The 16,104-nt window shown below is 40.1% G+C and overlaps 1 protein-coding gene across 10 annotated transcripts in view; it reads left to right on the plus strand.

Annotated features, from left to right (window-relative positions):
• Positions 1-16,104, plus strand: part of LOC110988869 (inosine-5'-monophosphate dehydrogenase 2-like) — a 43,100-nt gene that overhangs the window by 9,206 nt on the left and 17,790 nt on the right. For 6 of the 10 annotated variants that reach the window (XM_087135679.1, XM_087135680.1, XM_087135683.1 and 3 more), the window contains exons 5-11: positions 2,090-2,164; positions 3,039-3,135; positions 5,279-5,317; positions 7,369-7,566; positions 8,840-9,039; positions 10,536-10,626; positions 12,032-12,127. In XM_087135679.1, coding sequence (XP_086991805.1) covers positions 2,090-2,164; positions 3,039-3,135; positions 5,279-5,317; positions 7,369-7,566; positions 8,840-9,039; positions 10,536-10,626; positions 12,032-12,127 — 796 coding nt within the window. The remainder of the gene's footprint in view (positions 1-2,089; positions 2,165-3,038; positions 3,136-5,278; positions 5,318-7,368; positions 7,567-8,839; positions 9,040-10,535; positions 10,627-12,031; positions 12,128-16,104) is intronic. The other 4 variants (XM_087135681.1, XM_022252779.2, XM_087135684.1 and 1 more) reach the window with 1 other exon arrangement.

Raw genomic sequence — 16,104 nt, forward strand, 5'->3', positions numbered from 1 at the left:
ATGAACACCAGTCTTAATCTATGTAAAAATTTCTACAAGCGACAATTCACAAGAATTATGGGCAATTCACACAGTGTGACTCAGGCAATCACAACGGCAAACTGGCCAACAATGTATCGTGTGGTAAGCATACGTGAGGCATCCAGACCAGTGGGCGAAAAACCTTGTGCTGCAGGAGGAAATTTGTTGAAAGACGCTCGCTTCAAGTACGAGCAAAACAAACTCAAATTAAACTCATGAACACAGAAAATACACACATAAATAAGAGAAGGAACTTATAGAAAACCCCTTGCAACATCGATTTTTTTTAACCTGTGGCTTTAGGGTTGCGTGCATGTATGGCCGATGTAGAGTAATCAACCGGAACATACAGTACATATGTAGACTGGTTCTGGTTGCTACTTTTTTTTGCATGGGCGCGGCGCAGCGAACCAGAGCAGCTTCGTTGAATGCATTGAGCTGTGGGCACATGTTTTCACCACAGCGACAGTGAAACGTGAATGAGAACTTGTGAAAAAACAGAAGTTTCTTTCCAAAAATTGCAAACATAAGTACGAAAACATACAAAACAAGCATTTTAATGTGAGAAAAAGTTATTGAAAGATATTTTGTCAAGACAGAAAAGACATCAGCTCTTCTGGACTTGCCCGAACGGGCATACCTAGTAAGAATTTTAATTGCCCGAATGAGAATTTGATTGCCCCGGGCTATCGGACAGGCGATTCGTCGCAGGTTGAATATAAGGGGGCAGAACCAAACTAAGACTGTATGCACGTGTAATGTACTGTACAGTAAACTCCGGCTAAGTCGGCTCTCTCGCTCGGGACCCGAGATAGTGTGCAATGGTTAAGTTATTCAATAAGGCGACCCCCAAAATCGACAGCGCATGCGTGTAGCACTAGAGGGGTCACTGGTATTGATGTGCTCAACCACTTGCTGTTAATAAACAGACATCAGTCAAGCAGTGTGGGGCGGGGCTTGTCACTTGACGCTTCTTGGCAACCGTGGGGAAGGAAAGCAATACCGAAGCGCAATTTTTTTTAATGCCGACTTATCACGAAGGATTTTATTGTGGTCTTGTTGAAAAGGGACCGAGTGAAACATGCCAACTTATGAGAAATGAATGACGACTTAGAAATGCTGACTCAGAAATGAGGTGTGGGTATCAATCCAAGTAGCCCCTCTAGTAGCATGCATGTGCTCCGTCCATTTTGGGGGGTTGCCTTATTGAGCGACCTTTACCGCTAATGTATGCGTGGAATGGCTTTTTCTGTACGGTGCCAAGATATGATATGATAATTTAATGTTCACAATTTTTATGTGGAAATTCACTTCCCACCATCATTAGAGTCATAACTATAGAGATAATATCGATAAATATACATGCTTTTTTCCTGGCTCTCAAGACATACATGTAGTGGTGATTTCAGTCATGTTTATTTTATGAATGGAAAATGACATCATCACGATAATATCGGATATCACGATATTTTTTCATGATATTGCGATATAAGAAATGAGTATCAAACAGGCATGGTCATTTCACTCCAATGAAGCAGAACCTCCGGTTTGTGAAACCTGTCTTCTGTAGAGCAGGTGTTATGTTTGCAGCAGCTGGCCTGTAATAAATTGGTTTCTTCCAAAAAAAATCATGTAGTGGTACATTCTTCAGTGTATTGTTTCAAACATCTGACATGCATCTTGGCACATGCTTAAATTATATACATGTATTGTTCTTGCCATCAGACATGTACGGGTACTAGTATTCCATCCATGAAACCATGTGTGAAAGAGAACACTGGTCAGAAATAATGATGTGTCAAATATGTGATCTGCGGAAGCCATTGTGATGTTATATGTATTGAAATGCCCCTGTGCTGCATTGCGATAATTAATCACCACATTTACGTCACTCCTGTCAGTTCAGTCCAGTTGAATCATTTGTAGTTCCTACTGTTTGAGTCGCTTAAAAAAAAATTCATGTTTTACTTGCATTGAACATTCAGTTTTGTGCCCAAGCGGTGTTCATTTTTTATTGTGAATAATTTGGTTACTTTTTTTTTAATTACACGTATTCTTTTCCCTGTAGTTATGCGGCGGTATTGGTTTAATACACCATAACTGCACTCCAGAATTTCAAGCCAATGAAGTCCGCAAAGTGAAGGTGAGTGTATAGTATAATGGTGATGTAAGATTGTTGTGAGTAGCAATGGACTCTCACACAGATTAGGATTCATGTAGTCTTTACAAATAACTTTATGAGTAAACGGCAGATATTTAGCCATCGCCAGCAGATTGAACTAAACGATATCAAATTACCACCAGATTCCTAGTATTATCTATGGTGTAATGGATATAAGCGTATCTTGACATCACATGATACTCTCCCAGCTTGGGTCGATCCCAGCTGTTTTTTTTCTCCCCTCCCACCCCCCCCAAATTAAGAATATTCATCTTTTGGTATGTTTGTATTGACTCAAACATGTGCATTTCATTTTTTGATTTGTGGCCCTGGGTTTATTTTTTTAGGGGAAAAATGACCCAGATTGTAAAATGGTCTCATTCCTACCTTGTGAATACGAAGTCACGACTACATTGTATGTTGATGCAGAACAAGACTAAGATATTAAATTAGATTTGCCAGCAATGGCTAAAAATCCACTGCCTTATGAATGGGATTTAACACACAGATACAGCGAAGTATTAAAGCAGTGAAGTGAATACATTTTATGTAGGCCTGTGCACATTCTACATGCTGACTGTAGACAAGAGTGCAAAGCAACCACATAGGGCTCATGATTGTCCTCAAGTGCAAAGCCATGTCCAGAAGTACAGGTAGTCCTCTAACCTACAGAATGTTTGTCAACACGTTGGGAAAGCTGATCAGGAAGCTGTGAACATGACTGTTTGCGCATTGGTATAAGAGAAGGTGTGATAAAAAGGGGCCAGTCGTGGTTGATTGCCGATACATCTAAACCTGTTTGAAGGAGTACAGATAGTGGTTGATGTCCCGCGGGCTTTTCTGTGCTCGTTTCTAGAAATACGAACAGGGCTTCATCATGGATCCTGTCTGCATGGGGCCAGACGACACTGTGGGCTGCGTCTTCTCTGCCAAGGTGACCCACGGCTTCTCTGGTAAGATGTTGATCTCTTGGTTTTCATATTCCTTTGTTAGACACAAACACCGAATGTGAACAGATTCCTGGTTCTTTGACTCAGTCACTCTGACAGGGATTAGATTTTTTTATGTATGGGACAGTCTTTTGTTGAAGGACGTGTGTTAAACGCAGTGATGGTGTAATGGTACAATTTGAATTTCATGTTACTGAAGTCGAGGAAGAACATTCGTCATGGTATTGGTTGACATTGGAAAGTTTACATTCTTTGCCTCGGGGTGCCATGCATCCCCCGGGTGTTCAAAACGTCATGTTCCACACCACAGCAGTCAACAATTGTTTTATAACAGTTCAGAAATTCCATCAGGGTGGCATATCGCTGATTTTCTGTACTGCAGTTATTGTTACATCCTTGAGTCGCGACATCCTTACTGTACAGGTGATATTGTGGACTACAAAATGCATGTGTACATTGTACTTGGCCCAATCGCTCTCTACAGAAGGTGTTTTTAACATACACAAACAGAATAGATAGGCCTGTATACTGCGAATGTACATGCCCTGACCAGCCTCTTGTCAATGGGACAGGTTCTTTTGTCTGGAAATGAAAGACAGAGTTGTTGGAAGAAAAATGTGTCCTCCCTCTAACTATCATTGAACATGTGTGTATTCCCCACAACTAAAGTACCAATAAATACGATTAGGCCTTCCCAAGGGGAACAAATTCTATTGTAAGGGGAAGTCAAACCACGCCGAAGCGACAGAAAGTTGTCCTCATAGGGTTTTGGTCCCCACAGCATCAATTTTTCAACGCATGTGTAGTTCCCACAACCTGGTAACAAATAAATGTGTGTCGGCCTGCCTTGTGATTGAGAAGACAATTTCATTTGTTACACATGTAGGAAAGTCGGAACCATGTTGGAAAAAACTTGCTCCCACAATGTCTATATTTCAACATGGGTGTGATTCCCATAACCCAGTAACAACCACATGTGCGCATACTCTACTTTTTAAAAAAAAGGTAATCCTGAAACAATGGGTTCATTCGGGTACATGTAGGCTGAAGTTATGAGAACAGTGTCGGCGTGGAAATTTATTCATGTTAAAAACTGCTTACCTTTCAAAAGACATGCACGTCTCGGCATCATTTGTTTAAAAGCAAAAGGCACTTCCCCCCCCAAAAAAATAGGCCTCATTTAGTAGTCGCTGTGTGTGCCTGCCCTTTTGCTGCATCGTCCACCAGTGACAATGATACATGTATGGCAGTAGTGTTTCATAAATGTATGGCTCCAGAGAGATTATCATTGAAAGAAAGAGCTCAGCCACTCCAAACCGCACTGAAAGCATACTGTGGGTTTGGCAAGTATTAACCTACATTATTGAGCATACACGCTGCATATTTTTAAGCTATTGTTCAGAGATGAGTGGGTTTTCGGTCATCATGACAGCAGGAATTGGGATAAATTTTTAATGCAGAATTGACAAGCCCTCTTTTTAAAAAAATTTAACACCAGTATTCTTCATCTTCATAGCATATCTGCCAACCGTTCCAATTTAATCAGAATTGTCGCAAGTATTAAGTTTTCAGACCGCAAATAATCAGAACATTCAGGTTTCCGTAAAAAGAAAAAACTTGTGAAAATAATAAGTCTCTGCGAAAGTGGGCGCTATTGCAGAAAAAAGAGGGCGCTATTTGCTATGTCAAAATGGTAGTTGTTACATGTGCATGCGTGAACATGTTTGTAAGAAAATGGCTTCTCTCGCGCAGCTGTTTGTTTTGCTATGGCCTCGGAGAATGGGTTTTCCAGTCCTTTTTTTTTTCTGACTTTTCAGTGTTGGCAGGTGTGTCATACACGTAGGTGTAAGGCACAACTCATTATTTTGGATTACGTTTTATGGTGCGTACAGGGGAACTAGGTAATCCCTTGTCACTCCATACGGTGCAGTGTGAAGTGCCACCAGCTGACAGAAATTGGAGTGCAGTGTTGGTGCGCACATCATGTACATTTTGCTTCACTAGGCAGTGCCGTCATTTGCAGGGATCTAGTCTGGTGCCTCAACAGTTCAAAAAGTTGTCAGTCGTACATACATGTGTGTCTATAGTGGTGCCTTTGTGTTCCAATTAACATAATGTATACACTGATTTTATGCTCTGTTTGCAGATGACGAAAACTCTCAAAAGAAATCCAAATCCATATTTGGTGGGTTATAATCACACACCTCATGAATCTTGGCTTTCTGAGTTTTTTGTACTCGTATTTGGAGTGTTGTTAACAACTCTTCCATCTTCTCGGGTGACTGTGTTAATTCCCTTCATCTGTGTGGCAACCTTGCAAAAAAAACCTCATGCAGTCATATGAGTCTTCTTAAAAGTCATTCTCTTCACGGTTGCTCAGACAAAAATACCAGTAAATTAAAAACTAAATGTACAATCTCCTAATGCTCCCTTTCAGTTCCTTTCCCCCCACCTCGAAGAAATATTTGTTGAATATTTGTTAAGCACTGTTTGTGACATTTATTGTCAAAATTTAAAAAATCATATGTTGACAAGGAAGTCATACAGTACCAGTATGACTCATTTGCCTGTTTCACAAGCTTACTATGGTGATTTTCTGTTTGGAACTTTGTCCAATTAAGTTATCAAGAAATCCAAAAATGTCAAAAGATTCTTTCTTGAGATCTGAGAAAATCCCGCTGTGTGCGTGGAAATGCTTAAAACTCCGTTCTGAAAGCAAAAATGGAAAAAAGTACCTTCTCAGCCACGTGCAATTTATCATTTCATCCTTTGCTTAACATGTATTTTTGTCTATACATGTACATTTATGTTCATCATACCATACTGATAAGTACTTACATGTACATAATGAGTACAGTGTATGTCTTTGGTCTTACATGCAACATAATACGTGTACATGTACCTTTGAATTTGCCTAAATCTCTGATATTCATTAAACTAACCTCATCTGTGTCTTAAGATTGCATAATCATTTTTCAGTTCAAGATACATGTACATGTCAATATAAGACACATGTTATAAGGTTTTTTAATACACGTGTGCTTGCACCCTTGTCAAGTGCTAATGTAGTTTGCTGTGTGCAGTATCAAAAGCACCCTTCAATCTTGGTTCTTGTGTCTATTTAATAGTCTTTGGGGGGTGTTGAACTCACATACATATGCTATGGGCTTTTTATTAACCAAAAGGCAGTTGGATTCTTGTGCAGACAGAGACGCTATTTTTTTGTTGTCATTATCCATTGTGGACAAATTAGATGTGCTTTAACGGGAGTCCTGAGCACAAGACTTAAAGACGGTGGTTCTGCCAGGCTACTTGTATTACATGGTCTTCTGCGGTCTACAGCTATTCCTGGATGCAGCCTTCTCTCAAGGTGTCGACGCACCTTAATGTGAACAATCATACATGCACCTAGCAGCAAGAAATTTTAACCTGGGAATTTAACCTGTTATTATACTTGTGACTGTCTCCTCAAAGAAAGGGGAAAAAGGTCCGTCACAACTTAGCGCTTCTGGGCCAAGTTTCAATTTCACACGTAAAAAAAGTATTGCTTCAGTTTTACAAGTGCAAAATGAAAAGCAGTTGGAAACCAGCTTTTAACAGTGTCAGGTCGAGTAAGTACGTGTAACTTTCTTGGTACTCGTCAAATTTGTGAGCTCAACCAAAAAAAAAAGGAAGGCAGTTCACAGCCTCGGTGGCTTCCTTGGCCTGAAATGTCGGAGATTATTTCTTTTCCCTCCTGGATGGAGTGCTAGTCCATTGCAGCTTGCTCTTTAGCTGACAATGTTGACTTGTAGTCAGGTCCATCCGTACTCCTTTCACCAGTCCATAACAATAGTTCAGTCCCAGGCCATTTCATATGACCAGTCACCAGGGCTCAAAAAGAAATGACTTTGTCACAGTTTATTGTGATTTGGCTCATAAGACTTCATCTATATGACTCATGACAGACTCGTGGTAGGCTCAACTACATCACTGCCAGAGAGTGCTGACACCCATTCACATATACCGGTACATGTACACTCCAAAATGGAAAGGCGTAAGGAAGGTTGTACCGGCTTGCCAAAGCATGCAACACATGAAAAACTGTTTGTCATGTTATGGATTTTAATGTTAAACCATTGTACATGCACATGCACAGGTAGTTGTTGAGCTTTGCAAATACCAAATTTTCCTTGAGACGTGTTCTGTGTAGAATTCTGTTTGACAGTGACAGCTTTCACTCACATCTTATTGCAGGCATACCGATCACAGACACCGGTACATTGGGCGGCAAGCTCCTGGGTATTGTCACCGCCCGCGACATTGACTTCCTGAAGGCAGACTCTTACAGCACCTCCTTGAAGGAGGTGATGACCAAGCGTGACGATCTGGTGGTTGCATCCGCCAACATCACGCTCAGGGAGGCCAACGTCCTGCTGCAGAAATCCAAGAAGGGTAAGTGGAGGAGGGCATGTAGCCATTCCATGGTGGAAGTGGGATAACAGTCACACTCAAAACTGTGTTTATTTTACCTTGGAATGTAGGCCTCACTCCTGGATCCAGGACTACATGCTCTTGCAGAGGATGATCATCTTGTGGGAAAAGTATCCGCCCAAAATCTTAGCCTCCCCCCAAAAAGAAAACTTGAACAGAAGGTCATTGATGGTGCTATAACTTTTGATGTGTGTCTCAAACACCTGACCTCACTTCCAAACATCACCCCCAAACTTCTGATGTTTTGAAACGAGATTGCCCTTAGTTGTTCATCTCAGGCCTACAGCCAGCATCATTGTGCAGGCTATTCCATAAAAAGTTAATTTTAACATGAAAAGTGGCCAACTTTTGCGCCGCTGTAGTACCCCTATGATTAGGCCTCAGAGACGTGCAACAATTCATCTGTGTATTTTACTGGTGCATAAGCTCGAATTTTTACCCTACCAAAAGTAGCAGTGTTACATGTACCGAGGGAGCAACAAAGTTTAGCAATGTTCCACCGCTGCGGTTGGCCCTGTAATCAATAATTTTGTGAGGGAGTCTTCAATCACTCAAGCCTGAGAAGTTGAGAACAGGTGTATTGAGGATGGATGGGATTCATAATTCATGTTGGAAAGGTATTACAAGCATATGTGCACCTGCTCAATTGTGAGGTGTTCTGGTGACTGGTACTGATTCAGCGTAGGACTTAGTAATTTGACTCTTTTTTGTCTTTTGTGGCCTTTTGGTTATGCATGTCGTGAAAACAAATGTAGATGGTGAAATATATTTTGCATTCTTTTTTTGTCATAATGAACATCACTTTTGAAGGACATACAATCTCCCAGCTGTGCTTTTCATCAATAATTTAATTGCAAATGCCATTTCAGTAAATTGGAAGTTGTTACCGTTATTATTACTGCATGTACTGATGTGACTTCAACCGTACAAATGCCCCAAAGGTGTGCAAGATTAAAAGGCACCTGTAAACAGGAAGCACAATGCGAGTATGATGAGAATTTCTTACTGATCATTACTGATCATTGAAGGGCTTATGTTGTTTTTTTTCCCCCCGTCACTTTTAAAGTTGGGAAGTGCACATGTCATTATTATTCACTACGAGGTTTGTCAAGAATTAAGTTGACTTATCAAATAATTCCTCTGAATTTGTAGAGTAAAACTTTCATTGAAGAGACTGTAGGATTAAAGTCACACCTCTCACAGTTTTACCACGTTTTGAATGCGTTCTTCACAGGTAAGCTACCTATCGTCAATGAGAAAGACGAGCTGGTGTCGCTGATCTCACGAACAGATCTGAAGAAGCATCGAGAGTTTCCGCTGGCCTCCAAGGACGCCCACAAACAGCTTCTTGTCGGGGCAGCCATCGGGACGAGAGAGGAGGATAAGGCCAGACTAGAGTTGCTGGCCCAGGCCGGTGTGGATGTGGTTGTCCTGGTGAGCAAGAGAGCCTTTGGAATCGGTGGTTTATGAGTTGGAGATATTGTAGTCTTAGTAAGATATGGTGATGTACTCTGATTAAGCAAGATCAAAATTTGGGGCGGATACAGAGATGAAATGTTTCCAATGTCAATTCCAAATTTTGTTCATGTTTTTTTGTCCAAACCTCTGATTTGCACTCAATTCTTTTTATTGCGGAGTCTCATCTTTTGATTTAAAGTTTGACGAATTTGGCTTAAACGGCTTTGTGCCAGCTGCATTCTGGACGCAACTTGAGTCTGTAATCAGTGCACAGATTACATGATGGATGCACACTGAGCTACGGTTGGATTATAGCTCAGCTGAAAATAAATTGAAGCCTAAACATGTGACCTCCTGCTAGTACAAAGCTTAATGAAAGTCACACATGTTCCCACTTGCCGCACAAATTGCTATAAAAAATCTACCCCAACATTGGCCAGAATTTTAATGTAATGCAGTAGTTCTTATGGCTGATAGTTCATCAGGAAAGATTTCCATGAGGAACTCTCTGAATCTCACTTGGTTACCCTGTTGGCTCATGGGGTTTATAATAGTGTTTTGGTGGTGCTATTTTGAATCACCTCCTTTTATTGGAGTTTGGCTTGTAGGGTGACTTCCCCGTATGGATCTCTTTCTCTTCTTCTTGCTTTTATACTCTTATTTTTATATCTGGATTTTTTTTTTGTAAGTAATGTTGTAATGTAAAGTTTAATTGATATAATTGTTAATCGTAATGTAAATTTGAATTGTTTTTGGCCTTTGGCCACCGTGATTCAAATTTAACAAACCATAATAAATAAGTAAATAGATAAAAAACACATGGGGCTGAATCTGTAAAATCATGTTGTTCAGCACAGAGACTGCCAACAATAGTTTCACAGGCCCACTCTCCAACAATGTATGTACATGTACATACATGCACTTATTGTGTAGATGTTTAGTCCCCAGTGCCTTATATATGCATTCGGAACTGGCTGCAACCCGTACAGTAAGTGCACCGGTCAAATTGTGGAAACTTACAAAGCACTAGGATGAGTGGCTCTGTGTCTGTAGTGAGGTATTGTGAGAGATGAACACTTCGGGAAAACTCTCACTTGCATGAATGTCTGTCAAGGGTATGGTGAAAGATTTTTATCAGATGAAATCTTTTGTTCAACCAAGCGGATCGATTTGTTCACAGAAATTTTTCATTACATTTTCCAAATCAGTTTTCACTGAGAGTGTGTAGTGATGAAAATTATTTTTGCGGTAATATTATGGACATGCATGTACATGCTCAAAGCTTTCTTTGTGCCCAGATGATATCAGTGAAGATTCGTTGCTTTTTTTTCAAAGCAGTTCCATGTTGAAGTGATTTATTCTGCCAACACAACAGTTACGAAAGAACCAGAATCTTGGCCACTTTGGCTTTTTGTTTCTCTTGATGTTCCCAACATGCTTACTTCCATTTCTTCACCTTTTTTGACTGGCAGGATTCTTCACAGGGCAATTCCTCCTTCCAAATCAACATGGTCAAATACATCAAGCAGACCTACCCAGACATCCAAGTTGTAGGAGGCAATGGTACGTACAGTGCTTTAGGGAGGCCAAAGAGTCTACATGAATCCAGTTACATCACTGAACTAGTGGACTTCCTCAGTGGCCCTGTCAAAGGATGAAAAGTATCAACCTTTTGAAGCATGGCAGACACAGTAGGAAGATGGGTTCATTTGGATTTAACACGAGATTTTGTCCCATAGTACCCTCCTATTGTGTCCACCATACTTCAGATACTAGTAGGCTAATTGTTGGGTTTTCGGAGAACTTGCCGCAGAACATTAGCTACATATTCATTGATGTAATGTACTGAAATGTGATGTCATTGCGAACCAGAAAGTGCGTTGCAAACGAATGGAGTATGTGAGCTTAGTGGTTCATGCGCTGGTTCTCTCTCACTAACGCCTTTAACGCATAATTGTGTGCGCGACGTATTCATAGAGCAGGCCTCGCACGTCTGAGTGGAATCTCGGATGCACTTCTTGTTAGGCATGCATTGTGTTGTTGGAATACTGAACCGGCCGATTCACTTTTCTGCTGAAGGTCGGCATCAGGAATGTCTGATCGTGTAACCATGGCTACTGCACTGGCCTGTATCTGTCAGGCATTTTTGCTCAGAAAACTTCCCGGAATTGTCCCATTAACTGAAAAATCCATTGCGCTTAATCCAGTACTGCCAACTTCATAACTGAATAAAATACTAACATGAGGAATCCAAAGGAAAAACAATTGTACAATTGCCAAATCCTTTAATGCTCCTCTGGCCAACTGTTGACAAGAGAAATCAGTGAACTTGTGAAAATTAAATGTTGATGTCCAAAATTAATGGAAAGCAGTCGGTGTAAAGTTGGTTCATGTATCATTCGTAACTGATGCTCAGAAGTTAAAGTAACAGCATTAATTGTTTTGTTTCACCAATATTAGAACATGGGCCATCCATAAAATCTGTAGGCATGTGGGGGGGTTGGCTTATGTTTCTTTGCATGGGAATAGGGAGGTAATAAGAACATATGAAGAAAATTCATTAACAAAACTAAGTCATGAAGAAACAGTCACGGAATGGGGCGGGGGGTGTAATGTGCACACGCAAAGACTACTAATCCCTCTTTAATTATGAAATTAATGCAATTTTTTTTAATGCAGTCTCTCCACATTTCATTTACCAGGACCAGCTTCATACATTACAAATCACAACAAAGACGTGCCTTTCGTCCTACCTTGTAGTATCGCAGCACTCGGTGTAACGAGTCACAGGGAAACATCGCATGTGCATGCCTGGGGGAGGGTCAAAAAGTTGGCGTTTTTGTACTTTTGTTGACCGGCCAGAACGGTCTGATGAATAAGAAATGCCAGGTGAACTTTTACCACAAGAGAAGTGTGTCAGTGTGTCGTCCTGGCCTGTAATGTCCTGTTTTTGTTGATATCAATGCAGTTGTGACGGCGTCCCAAGCACAGAACCTTATAGATGGTGGAGTTGACGCCTTGAGAGTGGGCATGGGTAGCGGCTCCATCTGCATCACGCAGGAAGGTAAGAACAGAGTGGATTTTTGTAATGCCGGGGGAAACCGGCCGGGAGAACTGCACAAGCAGAAATAAAACACCACTTGAGCATGGCTGTTGAGGAGGGGGCGGGGATACACCCTCCCGATTAAAAAAAAACAGAATCCTCAGTTGACGAGAGCTAAAGTAGGGCTATTCCGAATATCTGGATATTCGATCGATTATCAAATACTATTTTCCAAATTTGAATATTTGAATTCAAAATTCATGAAAAGGAGAGGGGAATTTTCTTTGTTTTAACGAGAAAAATTGCACTATGGAGGCTTGTCTCAAGCAGATTGAAATGCAAAATGATTCAAAAAGTAAATTATTCATTAAACAATTTAAAAGGAATAGAAATTTTCAACAGGGCAAGAAGTATTGTTCATCTCTTAAATCTTGCTAAATCGTGGCTGGAGATACTCCTAGACTTGAGAAGTTATTACAGTGATCAAAATGTACCATTGTGTGCATTATTACAACTGATTTTGTATATGGTGTGTTCAACAATCTGCCTGTCTGTACTGCGTTCTTATTCCTCCATGGTACAACCGAATATTCAGATATTCGATCGAATTGAAGGTTGAATATTCGACTGGTGAATTATTCGACTTGACTCGGCCCTAAGCTAAATTGCAGTCACAAAAATTTGAGGCTTTGTATTTTTACTCCAGTGGGCAATGTATGGTAACTAATGACAAAAATATCTTGCTGACTTGTCAGAGCAGACAATAAATTGGCCAATCACAATGCGCAAAATCTGTCGACTCGGTGCACGTTTGGAAAAGGTCGACAAATTTCACACGTTGTGATTGGCCGATGTGTTGCAGACTGTTGGGGGCACACTTTTGTGAATCAACGGTATTTCAATTGGGTAAGTGAAACCACATTTTTTTATACCCCACATTTTTTCAAATCTGAAAATTGGGCCCTTTATATATACATTGACCTGTGGGTGAGCATTCTTGAATTGTCCAAAGCCAGACAAGAATTTCATCCTTACACTTTGATACCTCTGTGCCTGCATAGTAGCCTGGCTTCACTTGAGTCATTACGAATGGTTCATGGGTGTCTTCAGTGTGAAAACATAACCCCTTTGACTTGAAGCATTCAACATGCAATGTAGAGTACCGAAGTGAATGCGTCGCACGCACAGGTATGTATGTGTGTGCAAGAACCAGGACGTGAACCAATGCGTGCGCGTACTCCATTCATTTGCATTACACTTTCTAGTTCAAAATAGCATCACACATCACACCTCACCATATATATATATATATATTTATATACTTGTACATGTGAACCTTGAAACTTTTGAACTTGAAAACTTTTGCTTTTCCTTTGCAACATTATAATTCCCAAAATGACTACCGTCTGGATATCTGTTTGGTTTAGGATGGTTTAAATTCTAGGACTGTTGAGTTCAGTTTGTTTTGCTTGCTTCTTTTGGCTGGTTTTGTCTACAGTTTTTTTTATTTACATGTATTTTATAATTTTGTTTACCGGTATATGTGCTTTATGATTTCATTGTATATTATTTGCTTGTTTGTACAACAAAATTTGGGTTGAAATAATTAAAATGCATGTGTTTATAACTGGCAATCCCTTCATGTCTCCGGAACCATCTGAAGCTCTGTGACTAGAGTTGCTATGATAGATCCAGTGATTTTCCGTTTAAAAAATGGGTATTTTCCGTTTCTCCAAATCCTGAATTCTGCTTCAGAAATTTATTTTCCGTTTCATACCTTAGTAAGCATGAAATAAGAGAGCAAGTTTCAAACTACATGTATGCATGGAAACCATTTGCCCAACCATACATATCGTCCCTCCCCCCAAAAAAGTAACGATTATTGTTTTGAAATACTCTGCAATGTTCCAACTTTTTTATAATTTTCTGCAGTGAATATTTTTTTAAACTCCACCCATAAATATGGCTTCCCCTACCCCTTGATTTCCCACCGGCGTGCAATCGTGCTCGTCTCAAACTTGCTACGCTTAATCAACAGACATTTCATGTGCCAGTCCTCGAGTATAAAATCAGTTTACATTTAAATACATACATGTACAGTGAAGTCATAGAGTAGGTCTTGCATGCAACAGTCGTTGATCAAAATATGTTAATGTTGGACATCGACCCACCTGTTTATTAGGCAGTGGTGCAACAAAATTCAAAAAGTTTACGTTAAATCTGAGCCTTAAAATGTATGTTTGTGGCTGAAAACTTCACTCTCCATCAAGCACTTCCGAGGGCCCATTTAGCTATGGTACACCAAGCTTACTACATGTAGGTTTCATTTAAATTCAAGAAATACGCAATTAGTCTTTCGTTTCACTGCCAAGGTTTTATCTTTTCGCCTTGCGATACTAGCCTTGTCTCAAGGCATGTATATGGATTCACAGACTGAATTCCCCACTTGTGCAATAATCATATGTGTGAGTATGAACCTGTTTGCACCTTGATTTCATTGCTAGTGCAGTGCACGTGTGAACGGCCAATGTGTATACCATACCGCGCAGCTGCACTGTACCGCTTGCTGCTGCACAGTTGGGCCTCACGCACGCCATAGCGCTTGCAAGTATCGGTACCAGGGCGGACGACCACGATCATGTGGTGGAGTGGTGCCATTAAGCATGTTTCCAGCATAATTCATTCATTAAAAGAAACATTTTAAAAGGGTTGGGCAGGCATTTACAGTGTATTTGTAGTACTTTGCAGAAAAGCTTTCTTTACTTCTTAAGCCATTCTTTGTGGGAAATTTTGCAAGTTCCATTACAAGCAGTGGATTCCAAAGTGTTGATTCCGTGAAAACCGTGTGTTTTCCACCATCGCTGAAAATCACTGGCTGTCCTGTGAGTCAAGTAATCAAAACTTCTTGTGTTGATTGATCAAAATGGGTCAACTGGCCAAACAGATTGACTTACTAAAGACAATGCCAGACAAACACCGTAATATTGAATATAGCGTAGATGATGTGCTCCCCTCCCTCCCTCCCCCCCCAGGGGTTTCATCTAGGGTTGAAATACCTGCCGGTCTAAAGTTAAAAAGTGCCTGCCCTCTCCCAGGAGAACTTGTAAAATTGGCACCCCTTCCTGCAGTCTGAGATTATGTTTCCGCTGCACCCAGAATTTTGTAAGGAAATGAAGGCTTGCTCGCCAGTGTTAAAAATTGGTGTTAAAAAAAGGGAGTTTGTAAATTTGACCAAATTTATTTATCTTGATGAGACACTATCCAATATAACATTTGTGGCCCTTACAATATCTGTATTTCACAACAGAACAAATTTTGTGCTTAACATGTCCTTCATTAATTTCCCTCCCCCGGCTGTAAGGTTACCCCCACTGGAACGTCAGTGGTTTTGCTTTCCAATTATGTGTGTTGTTTTCCTTGCATTGTATGGATGCTTTTCTAATGACTTACCCCACCTAGCCATTTTCTGAAAATGTGAAGGCTATTTCGTGGGCAAGTGTTGTAAAAATAGATCTCAACAGAATTCCCCCCCCCAGCTATCAGTAGGGGGGAACGGTTTCAAAATATGTGAACGTCCATGGTAAGGATATAAATTTATGAAATGAACTTTTCAGCTTTGTTAAACTTTATTTATTTCTTTATTCTGGCAAAAAGACAATTTATAATAACAGTCACATTACAAAACACAAAAATACTAAGAATAGTAAAAGGCAGAAGCCAAGAATAGCCCAAGAAAGCTGTAACAAATAGCCTATTTCCATTGGGGTCCTCACAAAAAAGAAAAACATTTATACAATACTAAAAATATTTAAAAATACACAGGTGGTTAACATAGATTTTGTTGAAAATGTGTAAGATTTTGAAAAATAAACCATTTAAAATTTAAATTTTAAAATTCGAATTTTGATGACAGGTATATTAGGGCTGCTTTTTTAAATTTCAGAGAGTATTACAACTTTTTACTTCATTGGAAAGCGAATTTCAAAAGTGTACTCCAG

The sequence above is a fragment of the Acanthaster planci genome, linkage group LG04 (assembly GCF_054643075.1).
Source record: "Acanthaster planci isolate LZ-2023a linkage group LG04, COTS_SCS, whole genome shotgun sequence".
Classification (NCBI taxonomy): domain Eukaryota; kingdom Metazoa; phylum Echinodermata; class Asteroidea; order Valvatida; family Acanthasteridae; genus Acanthaster; species Acanthaster planci.